This window comes from Psittacula echo, assembly GCF_963264785.1.
Source record: "Psittacula echo genome assembly, chromosome: 4".
Classification (NCBI taxonomy): domain Eukaryota; kingdom Metazoa; phylum Chordata; class Aves; order Psittaciformes; family Psittacidae; genus Psittacula; species Psittacula echo.
Window position 1 is genome coordinate 69,393,233 of NC_137738.1, and position 14,786 is coordinate 69,408,018.

Consider the following 14,786-nt stretch of genomic DNA (forward strand, 5'->3'; position numbering starts at 1 on the left):
CTATTGCCTTTGACACTTGAACTGATTTCACTATTTTTGATCTCCCTGTCATGGTCTGTGGACTTCCAGGTCACTAATCAATATAGGATCAACGATTAATTCATGTTATAAAGAACCTGAGAAGGTTCCTGTCACAACCTCCTGCTCAGAGCACGTCAGCTCTGGGATCAGAGCAGTTTGCTCAGTGCTGTATCAAGTCTGGTCTTGAAATCCTCCAAGGATGAGGATGACACAACCTCTCCAGGCAACCTGTTCCTCAGATTTTTTCTTATGTCCAGTCTAAAGCCTCTGTTGTTAAGAATTGCTTCCCGTATCTGGCTCCATATTCTCAATGACCTCACTGTAGGAGTGCTGCTAAGACCCTAGTATGCCTGGGCAGTTTCCCATCCAAGTACTAAGTGTGCTTAACCCTGCTGTAGCTTTAGAGGTCAGAGGAGCTCACCCATATTGCACGGTGTGACCATAGGCAGATGCGAGCCAGTACGGCTGCTGGTGTATTTCTGGAGGAATTTCACTGTTAACTCACTGAAAATTGCCCCTGCATCACTTCTCTGTTGAATACAGTTTAGCATACATGATTTCCAGTCTGATGCAACTTCTTACCTTATGATAACTGAGCCTCTCTAGCAACCTTTTGTAAGGGTTTTGTCAAAGGATTTCTGAAAGTCAACACTAATTACACCTACCAGTGTTCCTCACTGGTAATTTGACATACTTCAGGAATTCTGATAGAGCCCATCAGAGACATGACTTCCCTGTGCAGAAGCCATGCTGCTTTGTCACGATGATAATTTGCTTGGTTAAGCGCCCTGTAGTTCTGCCACGATCGAGATTTACTTTTCATGTAATTAACCCAGTTCTGATGCAGGACTTTCTGGTTTGCCTTGGTAAGATTTTCTGTCCCCTAATGTTTCCCTTTAAAAACAGATTCCACATTGCCTGCCCTCTAGTCTTGTGAAGAGGGAGCTGGATTTTTTTTGCGATAAGTAATGTATTTTTGGTAGCAGCTCAGGTGGTGTGTTTATGAGTTCCTGGAGAGTTTTGGGTGAGTGCCAGCCAGCAGAGATGATGTGCTGCAAACCAAAGTGATCTGGGTGTCCCATGAGCAACTTTCTTGTCTCCTGAGGTTTCACATGCTGCCTCCATGCTGCCAAGGGCTCGGTGGGATCTGCCACCCATTGCTGTGGAAGGACTGTGTAAGCAACAGTTCGCTTCACTGCAGTTGCTGCCCTTTACCAGCAACTGTTTTTTGGCAAGGTTTCAATGGTGCTTTTCTTGCCTACAGTAGTTCATGCCAGTTTCTGGAAACTTTTGTTTCAAAGAGGCTTTTTCTGGCAGTATGGTGACCTATATGCAAACAAATGCACAGCATGTTCTTTTGAGCCAGAGAAAGGCTTGCTAAGACATTCTCTCTTCGGTTTGAAGAAATACCAAGTGTGTAGCAATGATTTCCATGAACAAGGTTCTGCAAACTCAGCATAATACTGAATTCAGCAAAAAATTACATGGTTTGAATTAACATTTATATAAAAGACTTCCAGCCCAGCTTGCCTCACAGTTCAATCCCTGTGTTTCTCTTCTGAGGAGAGGAAAAAAGCTGAATTCTGCTAATTTTATTGCTACAATATGCCAGAGCCCTGTGGTGACCTTTCTCTTTACACTCTAAACCCTTTCCCTGTGAAAATGAACAAGCTACTTCCCAGTGCAGGGTTTCACCATCTTGCTCCTGTCCTGCAGGATGAAGTCCTCTTGGAGAGGAAACGACTCTTGCCTGGAGGTCATTCAGTTGATGGCAGATCATGGAAAAGGGAAGACCATAAATCACTTGTGTTGAAACATTAAAAGCTGATAAATAGGTGGTCCTGACTGTAGCCCAGCCCTGGCTTCCCTGTGCGCAATTCAGGGTTCAGGGTGCTTCCTGGAGCAGCCAGGGGCATGGCCAGGGGAAGTCTGTGTCGGGCTGAGATTGCAGCCACCGGCCAGGGCATCCACACGGACTTTGAATGGCTGCGGGAAGGGATATGCTGTGGATCCGCTGTCGGGAAGTCACTGGAGTCACAATAGTGGCCTTTGGAAAACATCGCGGTACAAGCAGCTGGGTGGAGGTCCTTACCGGGAGCGTATCTAGGGATCTGTTGGACTGTGGATGGTGCACGTCACAGCCCCAGCATCTCAGTACCACTTTGGTCAGGTTTCCTAGCATAGGAGGCAGGCTGGCTCGCCAGTGGGGAAATACAGCGTGGTGTTTTCAGCACTTCACAGGGCATGCAATGAGTTTTTTAAAAAATACACTTGATGAGAGTTGTAGTTAAAAAGTGGGAAATTACTAATTAGTAACCAAGTAATTCAGGGTTTGATTCACACAAATTGCACTATTACTGTAAAAAAGGATTGCTATTTCAGGCTTTGGTTGGGTTTTTTTACAGGCACTGAAAATGTAATTGATGTTCTGTTAATTACCTGCCAGGTTTCAGGTTTCTTGTACATTTTTTCATCACTGAGACATTACAGGCATACGACATGCCTGAGAAAAAGGAAAAAAAGAAATTAACACTATTCCTCTTTGCATTGTTATTGGCAATTATCAGGTTTTCCCATTAGATTGTTCTTGTAAACTCTTGCATTTCACAGCATGCAAGAGTGACCACTTAGAACGTTACTATAACGCTGTTGTTAGTATCAGAGTTCAGTTACACAGAAAGCTGAGTGGGATGAGCTAAGTATCATTTTCTCTTTTACCTTACTGGAGTGCTAACAAAAGGATGGCTGCCAATTCTTCTTGTTAGTATCAATTTATGAGGAGGAAGAAAATTAATTTTCTTCTGGTTAAGAAATGCAACTGTTAGCATAATAAAACCCAAGTGTCTCCCTCACCTACCTTCATGCAAGTCAATAAGCAGCTAGGTATCTTCTCTGTAGAGAAAAAGTCAGTGACTTTGGGTTGGTAGGTTGCTTTTTTTCAGTTCACATAGGCATTTCAGCTGGCTACTCGGAAGTGTAGCATGAGTCAGCAGTAAATATTGAAAATACCAGTAAAAGTGAAGCCATAAGCATCCCATTGATACTTCCAGTAATGTAATGTTGGCAAAAATACCTGTTTTGTAGAAAGAGTCATCATAGCCACTGGCTTAAAAATACTCCTATGAAAATGGGACGATGGAGTTCACTGAGAAGTGTAGTAAATACTTGCAAGTAACAAGTGGCTCCTCTTAAGTCCGTTCCTATCTAGATTATTACTGTCTTTCAAACAACACTGTGCAGCACCCTGGTTTGAATTCATGGCAAGAGGAATAGTTTGAAGCCTTCTTGTTTCTACTTGTCTACCTGTATATCGTACTAGCAAAGAAAGATGCTGCAAAGATTCATGTTAAAAAGAAGCAGAGGAGGAACTTTGCTTTTACTCGCTACAGTGGTCAGGTATTGAGAATGCAGCAGTATTATACCAAAATACCACCCTCTGTGTGCCTCTGAATCTTACCTTTCAGAAGACGGTTGTCATTCTCAATAACAAAGAATCATTCCTTAAAATATTTGAAGTTTGTGCATTTGCAAAACTTTTCTTTCAGCAGCAGGTAGAATAATACATACCAATAACCTTTTTTTTTTCCCAGGTGAGCTCTAAAAGTGAGTGTGTTCAGTTTGTCTGGAGGTACATAGTGTGTTCAGATGCAGCACAGGCTCTTATGCTTTTCTACTTAGATGAGTTGAAATAGGAAAATAGTGTAAAGAGTCTGGTGCTGGGCAGAAAGTTTTGGGTGAAAGAATTACTTCAACGTGTTCAAGTGCAGAGGGGGTTCACGCAGGGCTGGGAAAGCTGATCCCCAGCACTGTCTCACTGCAAATCCAATCCCCATATTCAGAGGCCTTACAAGTTCTACATGTGTCAAAAATTGCAGAACAGCAGGCAGAGAATAATAACGGATGTCTTAAATCCTTCCAAACTTTGCTCTGCTGTAAGATGGGGAGACTTACCTGCAGGCAGGAGCAGCCCAGACCCACATGCTGCCCCGCAGCCTCCACGTGGGTCAAGGGATTTTCTTGTGTCTGTGGGTCTGGAATTCAGAAACCACTCTTTTCTGTAAATGGCATTAAACCACTGGTGAGGGTATGTTGCTTTAGCCATACCTGGAAACAAATTTCTTCTGAAGCCACTAAACATTTTTCTCTCACCCTTAAGTTTTAAAATCACGAATTCTGATTTAGAAATGAAGTCACTGTAGTTTGTGGCTTGTCTTCGTTGTCTTTGCAGGGTACAGTTCCACCTTTCCTTTCACTTGAGCTGAGGTCTTCAGTGTAAGCATGCAGCACTGCCTGTCCACTGGAGATGAGACTGGGGTTCTGAGGGTTTTTTCGTTTAATATGAAAGTAAAAGAAGCAAGCACAAATGCCTTTCTTCATTATTAGAAGACACAACAGTTACTCTTACTTCTAAATCTAAAATTTCCCATATCTCCATGTTATTTTATTGCTGCTACTCAGTTGAAACTCTTAGATGTGTAGTAGCTGGTTGAGGGAAAGCACTTTGCAGTCCATCTAAACCCTGCTTTGGTTTTGAGGATGAAAGTTGGGGGGCGAATAGGTAATTGAAGCACAGCGAAGCGAAAGCTAGTGGCAGTGAACACCGTTTCCAATATCTTTCCTGAGCGACTTGCTTAGATTTAAGAATTAATGGGCTACTTGGCCATGGTCCTGAGGTATCCAAAAGTTAGGCAGCGTGTCACCGTACTGTGTTTGCCCAGCAGCTATGTAGCTCCTCACCACCTTGTTTGTGTTTTCTTCCCCCCTTCTCTGCTGCAGGGTGTGAACGGCATGTCTGTGGATGAGAAGACTGACTCCCCCATGTATGTGTATGAGTCAACGGTGCACTGTACCAATATTCTCCTCTGCTTAAATGACCAGCGGAAGCAGGACATTCTCTGTGACGTGACACTGATTGTGGAGGGGAAGGAGTTCCGCGCCCACCGGGCTGTGCTGGCTGCCTGCAGCGAGTACTTCTTGCAGGCTTTGGTCGGGCAGACGGAAAATGACCTGGTGGTCAGCCTGCCGGAAGAGGTACAGTTTCTCGCCTTGCCCACACTGCAAACACGATCTGCTTCCAACCTGAGCAATTAGGAAGACCTCTGTGGCCAGGGGGAGTGTGGTGCAGGTTTCGATGCCTGCCCCAGGGCACTGCTCTGCATGTGGTTTTTGCGTTCGGATGGGTTGCAAATTGCTGAAGGATGGACTTGCTCAGTCCAGCCTTCCTCACAACTCCTAGAGGTTACAGTGGCAAAGCTTTAAGATGCTTCAGCTCACCTTTGTCACTGCCACCGAGGGAGTCGTACGGAAACACTCAATTACCATAGCTTTGTTCAGGACATTATCAAGACTTTGATAGTCTTCTGCTCTTCCAGACAGGAAATTTGAAAGGGGTGATGTGGCTGCTAGACAGCAGGTTATTGTTGAAAAATCGTTTGAGCTGTCACATTGTTGGGAATCACACTGCTGTCCCCCCCACCCTTTTCCGGCAGCTCATATCCTTGTCCTCCTCTTTCCCCTCTCCTGCACCTCACTGAGCCTTGCTTCCTCTCACCTCCCCTCACAACAAGTTTAGGTTAACTGCTTTGGGCCGTGTGTTTTCCACTGAGAAACTATGAGCAGTCTGTCAAAAAGCAGGGTTTTTCTCATGCAGCGTGGTTCCCACAGCAGGAAGCCAAGGGACGTAGAAAATACATACCTCACTGGAAAGTTTACTTTATTTTACCACAAAATCTCACTGGCTGGCTTCCACCCCCACTGTAATTTCCTCACAGCCATACAGCCGTGACAGCACAGCTACTGCAGGGCATGCCAGTGGCTTTGCTGTCCACAGAAAGGATATGTGTGCCTGCTGGCCAGGCTGCCATCACCAGCCACCTCAGCACCGCCTGCCCGGTGCCTCTGTCTGGGACAGGCAGCACAAGAAGGGTGGCAGTGTACTCAAGGCACGGGACAGCAGTCACTCAGCGGGAAGGTATTCTGGCATACAGAGGGTTTTTCAGCATCCTCTGCTTCCCGCCCATGAAGAAGCATGGTGTGTTTTAAATGATGTTGGGTCCCAAAGTGTCACAAACCATTTTTCCCCCTCTAGTTTAGCCCTCCAGAAACTTCAGCGGAATCATGATGTTGTCACGGCACAAGTTGGAGAGCGTTCGAAGTAGGTCACTGGGGTGATTTCATCATGTCTTGACACTGAATATTACTCACGGAGAAATTTCAACCCAGACATTTTGCATAGGAGTTCAGAGACATCGCAGAGGACACGCTAGGATGCACACTGTGATTCTGCAGCATCCACTGATAATTTCCAGTGGAAGAATCGACTCTCAGTCAGTGTAGCATAGCTTTTGCAGTGCAAAGCTAAGGCAGGAGCAGAGAAGTGACAAAACATACCCAGGGGTGCAGAGGTCTGAAGAGATAGGAGAGTATCAGCACTCTTCTCTAAAGCCTTGGTAAGACCTCCATGTATGATTCAGGTCCTGTTAGATAGAGAGTTTTAATTGAAATTCACATAAGCATATACAAGACTGACTGAAGTGCTCATAAAAAGGAGCCTGGCCTGGTTCAGCAGAACGAGAAGACAAGACCATAGCAGGTTCATACGACTGGTGTGACAACTGAGACATGCTACACCTCTTGTGTAGACAGAGGAGATTAAATGGCTGAGAGGAGGAATTTCTCTTTAATACTAAAGACAGTTTTGCCACAAGCATTGATTGGTTTCAACTAGCTTTTAGTAAAAGTAAATTGGAAATCAGCAGATTTCTAAGCACAATAGTGGTGGGGTGCTGAGCTACAGGCAAGTGGAAGGAGCCGGGATCATGATGTGTCTGCACTTGGTGACCCAGTCCTATGTTCATATGACACTAAGGATTTAAACCACAAAGCTTTGTCTTTCTATGTGTTTCATGAGATACTACAAAAAAATATTCCTCCAGTCCAACCAGAAATGATTTCTATTGAAGTGAATCCCCTTTGGATAAATGAAGTGCTGAAGTTTCAAATTCTAGAATATATCGCATGAAAGATCGAAATGTTTTAGTACCTGAAGGTTACACTGTGGTTGCTACAGGTCTAGTGAAGTCTATGGATTTACAGAAGCAGTGAATCTGGTTCTGAAGGTTTTTCAGAACACTTCACCTAAGACCACCACTGTTACTTTGCCACGTGCTTCTATTAGTTGCAGAATGCCAGGGCTTTAACCTTCTCAGCCTGGAAAATGGTTCCCTTAGCCTTTTAAAAAAAAGATACTACAGTTACCAGTGCTTACTTGTACAGACATTTTCCATGTACAGATTAACTGCATTGATTCTAACATGTCAAACAAAATAGCTACCAAGCAAATTAGATTCAATGCAGAGGTGGTCAGTTAAATAATTCCATCACAAATGCTAGTTACTTGAGGTGAAGAGAGCTGCCTGATGCACTTTGTTATTCCTCATTTATTCCTTGGTTAAGATGCACATCTCTGCTTCTGACATGCCTCGCTTCAGAGCACCAGGAACTTTGATAGGTGCCTATGCATAGATATGGAAAATGCCTCCAACAAAGAACAGTGTCAGAGCTCCCGACAAAAGGAACTGAAACACTCCTGGATTTAAAGATCTGATAGAGCAGGGGAAACACCATCTTAGTTGTATTGCATTAAAAGACGTTGGCAGGGTCTTCTTCAGTTCACAAGCTAATGGCTCTTCCCAAGGCTTTTGTTGGTTTCAGTCTGTGGTCTGCAGAGCTCTGACAGCCCATGAGTTATTGCTAAAGGTGTCTGTGAAAACTGACTTAATCTGTCATGCAGGGAGTTACTCCTCCAGTGGAGAAATTTCAAACTGAAGTTGAAAGTTGATGTCTTGAGCCAATACTTTTTTCAGGTTTAGAGACAATTTATGTTGGCATATACTTGTTATAGAAAAACAGAGACTGAAAATCATTTGTAAATACAGCCATCACAGATCAGAACTTTTCTGAAGGTGATGATCACTCATAAATTAACAAAGCTGTTTTTAAGTCAACAATGCAAGCGTTGCATTTTAAATTCTGGCATGGTTTGAAAACTGCTAAAGTGTGCAATTGTGGAGAAAAGGCATTATTATTATAATTTCTCAAAGGTTTGATGTCGGAGCTGGGTAAAACTTTGTTTATAAAGCTTTTACACTCATGTAATGTTGGTGTGAGGGAGCTTAACATCAAAACAAAAGAACTTCTTTTTGATTATTCAAAGCAGTAAATCTGCCTCTGAAGTCTAAATTGCAGACTTTTCTTTTACTTCATAGCATGTTGGGGTCTTCTTGTTAATCTGGCATCCAGACATTGTTAGCTGTTGTCTAGCTAAACGGTGAACAGATGTTTTTTACATTATTTCTTGTTTATATCCAATTACAAGCGAAAGCAGTCTTTATAATACGCCAATCATTTCAGTGGGGAGACATCGTGCACACTCAGAATTGGGACTGGTAGAACTTAGAGGGTTTTAAACCACTGCAAAACTTTGCGTTACACATTTCAAATCAGTTCAAGCATGACTTAATGTGCCTCAGTTGAAACCTTTCCCTAATCAACTTAAACTAAGTCAGTATGGAGCTAATTCTGCACTGATTGAAGAGTTTCCATAAACCCTCTTGTGGTAGCCTTGGTAATTTGATTTTGTACTACACCTTTTGTTAAAGCAATGGGTTTTAGTGTGTAGATAAGCACTTGGAAAAACAGCCACATAATAACAAGGGCTCAGATGTGGCCATGGTGTGTGATCAGCCCTCAGAGCAGAGTTAGAGGAATAGAGTGTATCAGCTGCCTACAGCTAATTAAAAAGGACCCCGTTAGCTCTTAACTTCTACGCTTTTCTCTTTATTGGCAGGTTTGGTAAACAAGTAGAACCTCGCCTGCTTTTCTCCCAGGGTATTTTGCAGCAGTTGTGCAGTTTGTTTCCCTAGCAGGTGCTGTGAAATGCAACCCAAAATTAGTATTTTCTAAAACCTGAGTTTAAAGCTGTAAAGTTAGTAATTCACTTCATACCCCTAACTGTTGTTTTGTTTTATTTAATCACGAAAACTGGTCTTCCTTCCTTTAACAAGGCACTTAATTAAGCTTTTAATTCATGATAAGAAGTTAAATGGCACTTACGAGGCTTTTTTAATGGTTTCCACTTCCCATCCAGATTACAAAAAAAGGTGTGATAGAGAGAGAGACAGGGCTGTCAGCCAGGGGTATTGTAGGTCATGCCAATATTAGCTGGCAACAGGCCATTATCCAATTAACATTGCTTCATTGCTGCAAGTAATAGCTCTCGAGTAGATGATTGAGTCATTCATGCTGTAGTGGTACTCTACTTTACTTGAGAAGGAGCCAAGCTACTTTACTTGAGCTTCATCAAATAGGCTTTTTATTCACTATTATTACCTGCCTGGCTTTGCTAAAAGAAGTAAGGCCTATATGGGCAAGCTGAAAGCTGGGCTCTGGACGGAGGAGCATTCTATGCAAACACCTTATTCACTTGGTTTTCTGAAAGCTGAGGTTGCAGTTAATTGGGGAAAAGATGGAAACAGCAACAACAAATAAACCCCATCAGTTGCATTAGATTCCTACAGCTTAGAAATGAGATTCCTGACCTTGCTTATGGTTTTTTTTTTTACTTTGGGATATACATTTGAAAATACTTTCACCTGGTCATTCCAGCTGTGAGATCACCAAATGCCTTTCTCTCTGGTGAAATTCAACACAGGTCTTCTGAAGTAGTAGACTGAGCTTTCTCTAGCACTGGTCTGATACTGTCCTTTCTGTTATAGACTAAAGGTATAAAACTACCTTAGTTCTCCAGTAGGCTGGTTAGTTTTACCTGTAACCTTGAATTTCTTGAATCTGTTTCAAAGAATGGTTACTGGTGACTTTTTTTAGTGCAGTGAACTATCTGCTGGAAACGTTGCCTTCCAAAAGGATGAAACGGAGTTGTCTTTGGCTTACAAATCTTCCATGGGGCAAAGGGAAGCAGCATCTCTTTTAGGAAGAGGCGGTGGGATGTGCTTGGGGAGCCTTTTTTGTTTGTTTATCCACACAGCTCTTTTCTTTGCTATTAAGAGAATGATGTTCAGAGTAGATGTTGGCACACACCACAGGCTGAATTTCTCTGCGTTCTTACTGCTTTACTGCTCCCTGATGGCTGCTGCCAAACCTGCTGTTTCCCCACGAGGTCTAGCCCTGTGAAATCTGTCATCTGCTTCTTCGCTTGATATGGGTTAACTCCCTCACACAGCTAATCTTTGCAAGGAGAAAGGCAGGACGGGACTTCGATTCGGATTCAAGGCTGGCAAAAGCTGAGTATGTTGGAAAGCGAAGGCATGTGGCACCCTGGGGTGGGACTGAGCCAGGCATATAACATTAGTATGGCTTGTAGCTGACAGGGAGGAGAAATACTGGCAGCTGCTAACCATCCATGCCAACCCGCCAGCCTGAGGGAAAAATGCTGGGAATTAGCCAGCGAAATATGATTGTGATGAGGAGAAAATCAAAGGCAGGATGCAGGAGGTCAGCTATTACATACCCTGCTGGCTAAAGGCGATTATTATTCCTTTTTATCTCTCTAGAAAGAAACCATGTTTTCTTACTTTGTCTCTTTCCTTTCCATGCACTGTGTATATGTATGAATATAATATCTTTAAGGAATGCAGGGACTAAGCTGGGAGTGCTCTCCACAGGAGCATCGAGTGTAAGAGGTGATAAATGTGGGAAAGGGGAGCAAGAGGGCAAGAAAAAGTTTCTTTCCCAGCTGGAGGGATGTTATTACACAGTAGGGAACAACAAAAGACCCTTTTTCTTTGTCACCCCAGAGATGTATTAGGAACAGCTAAGGTTAGTTCTTAGAGAATAGGAAGCATTAATGTGGTTTTCTCTTTATATGACTGTAAAGGCCATTGATGTTCTTCATAGATTGCAGTATGGCCAGAATTATTTCTGCTGTGGCTCAGGAGGCAGCCATGACCTGCAAGCCTTCCTGAAAGCCACCGCTCCCTTCATCCACACAGCTTTTTGTAGCGGCAAGAGTTTGTATCTGTCAGGCTTCTAGTAAAGTCAGACTTCAGACTCATTTCCACTTCAGCTTTACCTCAGCAATTACACTTTAGTGAGTCCACATGAATGGAAGTTAGGTCTTTGGTTCCCAAAATTCCTCTTGAAGAATGTGTTATTTTTCATGCTGATTCACAATGCTGACACTAACTGCACAGAAGGATGACTGGAGGCTGCAGATCTATAGTGAGAGTAAAACTGAGCATTTGGGTACTTTTTGAGGTCATCCATGATATGATACTAATTCAGGAGAAACCAGAAGACAGAAATGGGCATTGTTTAGTGTGCGTTGGTTATGTGGCCCAATACAAGGTACAAACAACTTAGTTTGTTTCTAGCAGGTGAGCGATAGAACAGAAATGAGACCATCAAGATGTGATACGGAATTCCAATCCCTGTCTCGCTGTAGAGGCTTCTGGCACTGCCTGATTTTTCATGCCTCAAGTATGATGAAGAAACTAGCTGCATGCTTTTCATTCTGCATGGTGTAACTTCCATTATTTTCTGATGAGGGCTGTCTTGCTACTGATGTTGCTTCTCTGATCTTTTCCAGTGGAGAAAAGTGAAAAACATCTCTGCTGTGTTGTGGGGAGAGCTAGGTTTAAAAAGCAAAACAAAAGCCATGCATACATGCATGTTAAGGAGAGAAAATCTTGCAATAACTCCTCTCCTGCCCTTTGTCAGTAGCTGTACTATTTATTTATTTATTCTAGTAAGCATATAAAAATGTACTGTCGAAGGGGATGTGGAGGTGAATGCTCAGAATGATGTTCACCACCGCGATAAGTGAACTCAATTTCGCTGCCTTTGTTAGACTCCTGCTTGCTGTTAGTGCTAAATTGGGCTGATTGACTGTGATTGCACTCGCTATTGAAAAGGCAGTTTGCAGTGTGGAAACTTTCTCTCTCAAACATGACAAGCGACCTAAAATGTAAAAGATGTCCTGAAGAGTAAGTCCTAGGAGTAGAATGTAGTAAGGGCATGAGCAGAAGCAATAAGGATGTGTAACAGGAGGTATATTTTATTTGTTTGTTTGAAATTTGGGTTTGTTGGGGGTATTTTCTGTATTCAAATATGTATGTAGGCTGAAGGAGAATGAGGTAGCTGAGCCATGATTGTGCCTCAACAGAACTGAAAGATCTCCTCCCTTTCTCCCTCTCCACCTTTGAATCTCTTACCTTTGCTTTTTCTTTCTCTGAAAATTTAATGCCAGCAAGCTAAGCATCTGCTCTTTTAGGAGTCCAGAAATGTAGGCTGAGCATTTGCCATTTGAATAAACAGACAGATAAGGCCCAGATAAGACACCCCTCAGCTTCACCACTTCAGAGACCACAACCTGTAAGGTACTTTCTAATCCTAGTACCAAGCTTTGGTTTGTTTGCCTTCCCAGGGCCGAAATAAGATGAGGTTTTATCTCTGTACGGCACTGTCTGACAAGGATTCCCCAGTGAATAATGTCAGATCGACTGTTTTTCTCAGCTACTAGTGAAATTGAGCATGTTACAGGGTGGAATATGGCATGTATTCAAATGATGCATCGCAGCAGTCAACAAACATTAAGGCTAGGAAGTATGGTTCAATTTGGAAGTGAAATATGGGGTTTAGGTGAGCAGAAGGCAATTGAATCATACTAGGATTTGGGAATGAGATGCTCTTTGTGAATTTTACAGGCAGGCTGTTGTGTTCTTTAGAGGAACAAGTAGACTTAACTCTGTTTTACATGTTCAGTGCAAGCTCTGAAGAGAGAAATGGGAGGTTTATTCCAGGACTTTTGTGCAATCCTGAATTTTCATCTCTCCCACTTTGATGGGGAGCAACAGCAAACACCTCTGAGTCCCAGCACAGTCTAACACTACTAAAAGCCATGTCCTTGGGCACTTTTATTTACTTTGATTAAATAAATAAGTAGGAGCATCTGTACTTGGTCAGACTACAGATCCATCTAACCCGGGCTTGGTTTGTTTTAAAAATGAGATATAAGTTCTCTGAAAGAGCTTGAGAGGAGGCTTGTGTGGTTGTTTAAGACTTAAATGAAAAGAAAGGATGAGGCGTATCTCTGGGAAGCATGTTTTAATTTACTGGGGAAAGATACCATGAGAGCCACTGGCAGTTGTTTTGAAGCCAGATTAAAATCAAGTGAAAAATTTGGCACATGTTCTTAGCCACAAACTGCCCAGTGATGTGTATGACTGGACATGGTTTCATAACTGTAAGGCAAACGGCCTTGGAAAGGGATGAGCTTTAGACAGCCCTCAAAGAAGTTTGGTGCTCAGTACTGATGTAGTTGAGTGGAATTTAAGATCCTAGGATAACAGATCAGATTTGCTAATAAGTTTTTTTGTCTTTCACTTTGCTTAATCTGACTTTGTAAGAGCAGATGGCATCAAAGTGTGTGGTTAAGTGTAACTGTTTCCCGCACAAAGAAGTCATTGCACCTTTTTTTTAGTTTACAATTTGTATTTTGGGAGGGCTCTTTGGGCGTTTTTTGCTTAAAGTTCGCACAATGCATCTTTCGGGTCAATTAAGAGCCAGCAATGGAGGCTTTACAAGACTTTGTGGAGGAAAGAAGGTTACTTTGCAATTGATATGGCACCGTGAATTCCTTGCTGTGACCCAGGGGCTGCTGCTAGCCAGGGGTCTGCAACAGCAGAGAATCACGGTACTAGCACTTACAGTGAAACCAGTACATAAACAAGGTGTCACCAAACAGCTGGAATTGAGAGGTATTGGTTCTGAAGTTAAAGCATGGTAACATAAAACCTTCAGCACTAGATTTTTGAGGTCTCTTGTGAACAAATAAAGTATTGTTATCACCTCTCTGCGAATGCTGGGATGGAAGCTGATGCATCAGATGGGAATTACAGCACAGGTCTGTGCATCAGGTCAGTGATGATTAAATCACCTTGTGTGAATCACTCAGCTATGTTTACCTCTCTAAATGCTCTGGTTCACATTACCTCACACAGAGGTGAACAGACTGACCCACAGCTGGCACAGCTGCTAGTCCCAGAGCAGACCATGAATCTAAACCCAGAGCTTCCACCTTATCACTCCCCAGCCAGAGTTTCAGTTTCATTTTCTTCCCTATCTTTAAGCGTTTTCTTCCTTCTCTATCTTTTAAGCATGCAGGAGGCATTGAGGGGATTTTCAGACTAGTTGCAGCATTTTTCAAAATAATTGGGATAGAATGGAGCCACTCGCTGCCTTATCTGGTCAGTTGGTCCTGAGCGACTGATGGGCTCTACTCTGTCTTCTGCCTGTTCTTCCTGCATCACCTCTGAGGTCCTGTGCACTGCCATCAATAACAGCTGCTGAGACTACCACATCCAAGATGAAAGTAGACGTGGAGGCATGGCGCAGATCAGAAGGAGGCTGTGAACTGCTGCAGACTTCCAGTCACCAGGAGACTGGGGCACTTTGAGGGTGCTTCATTAGGAATTTTTGAGCTGTTGCAGAAGAAATTCTGAATTTAAAAATAGAATCATAGAATCATAGAATAGTTAGGGTTGGAAAGGACCTTAAGATCATCTAGTTCCAACCCCCCTGCCATGGGCAGGGACACCTCACACTAAACCATGCCACCCAAGGCCTCATCCAACCTGGCCTTGAACACCACCAAGGATGGAGCATTCACAACCTCCCTGGGCAACCCATTCCAGTTAATCTTTATACTTTAGAGCAAGATGTAAAAACTTTTTCCTGTAGTATCGTAA

General features: G+C 43.0%; 1 protein-coding gene across 1 annotated transcript in view; it reads left to right on the forward strand.

Moving 5' to 3' along the window:
• The window catches only part of BACH2 (BTB domain and CNC homolog 2), a gene marked incomplete at its 3' end in the record, with an annotated part of 184,155 nt that overhangs the window by 135,408 nt on the left and 33,961 nt on the right, over window positions 1-14,786 (forward strand). Inside the window, exon 5 of the mRNA XM_080614910.1 lies at window positions 4,798-5,052. Coding sequence (XP_080471036.1) covers window positions 4,810-5,052 — 243 coding nt within the window. The 5' untranslated portion in view covers window positions 4,798-4,809. The remainder of the gene's footprint in view (window positions 1-4,797; window positions 5,053-14,786) is intronic.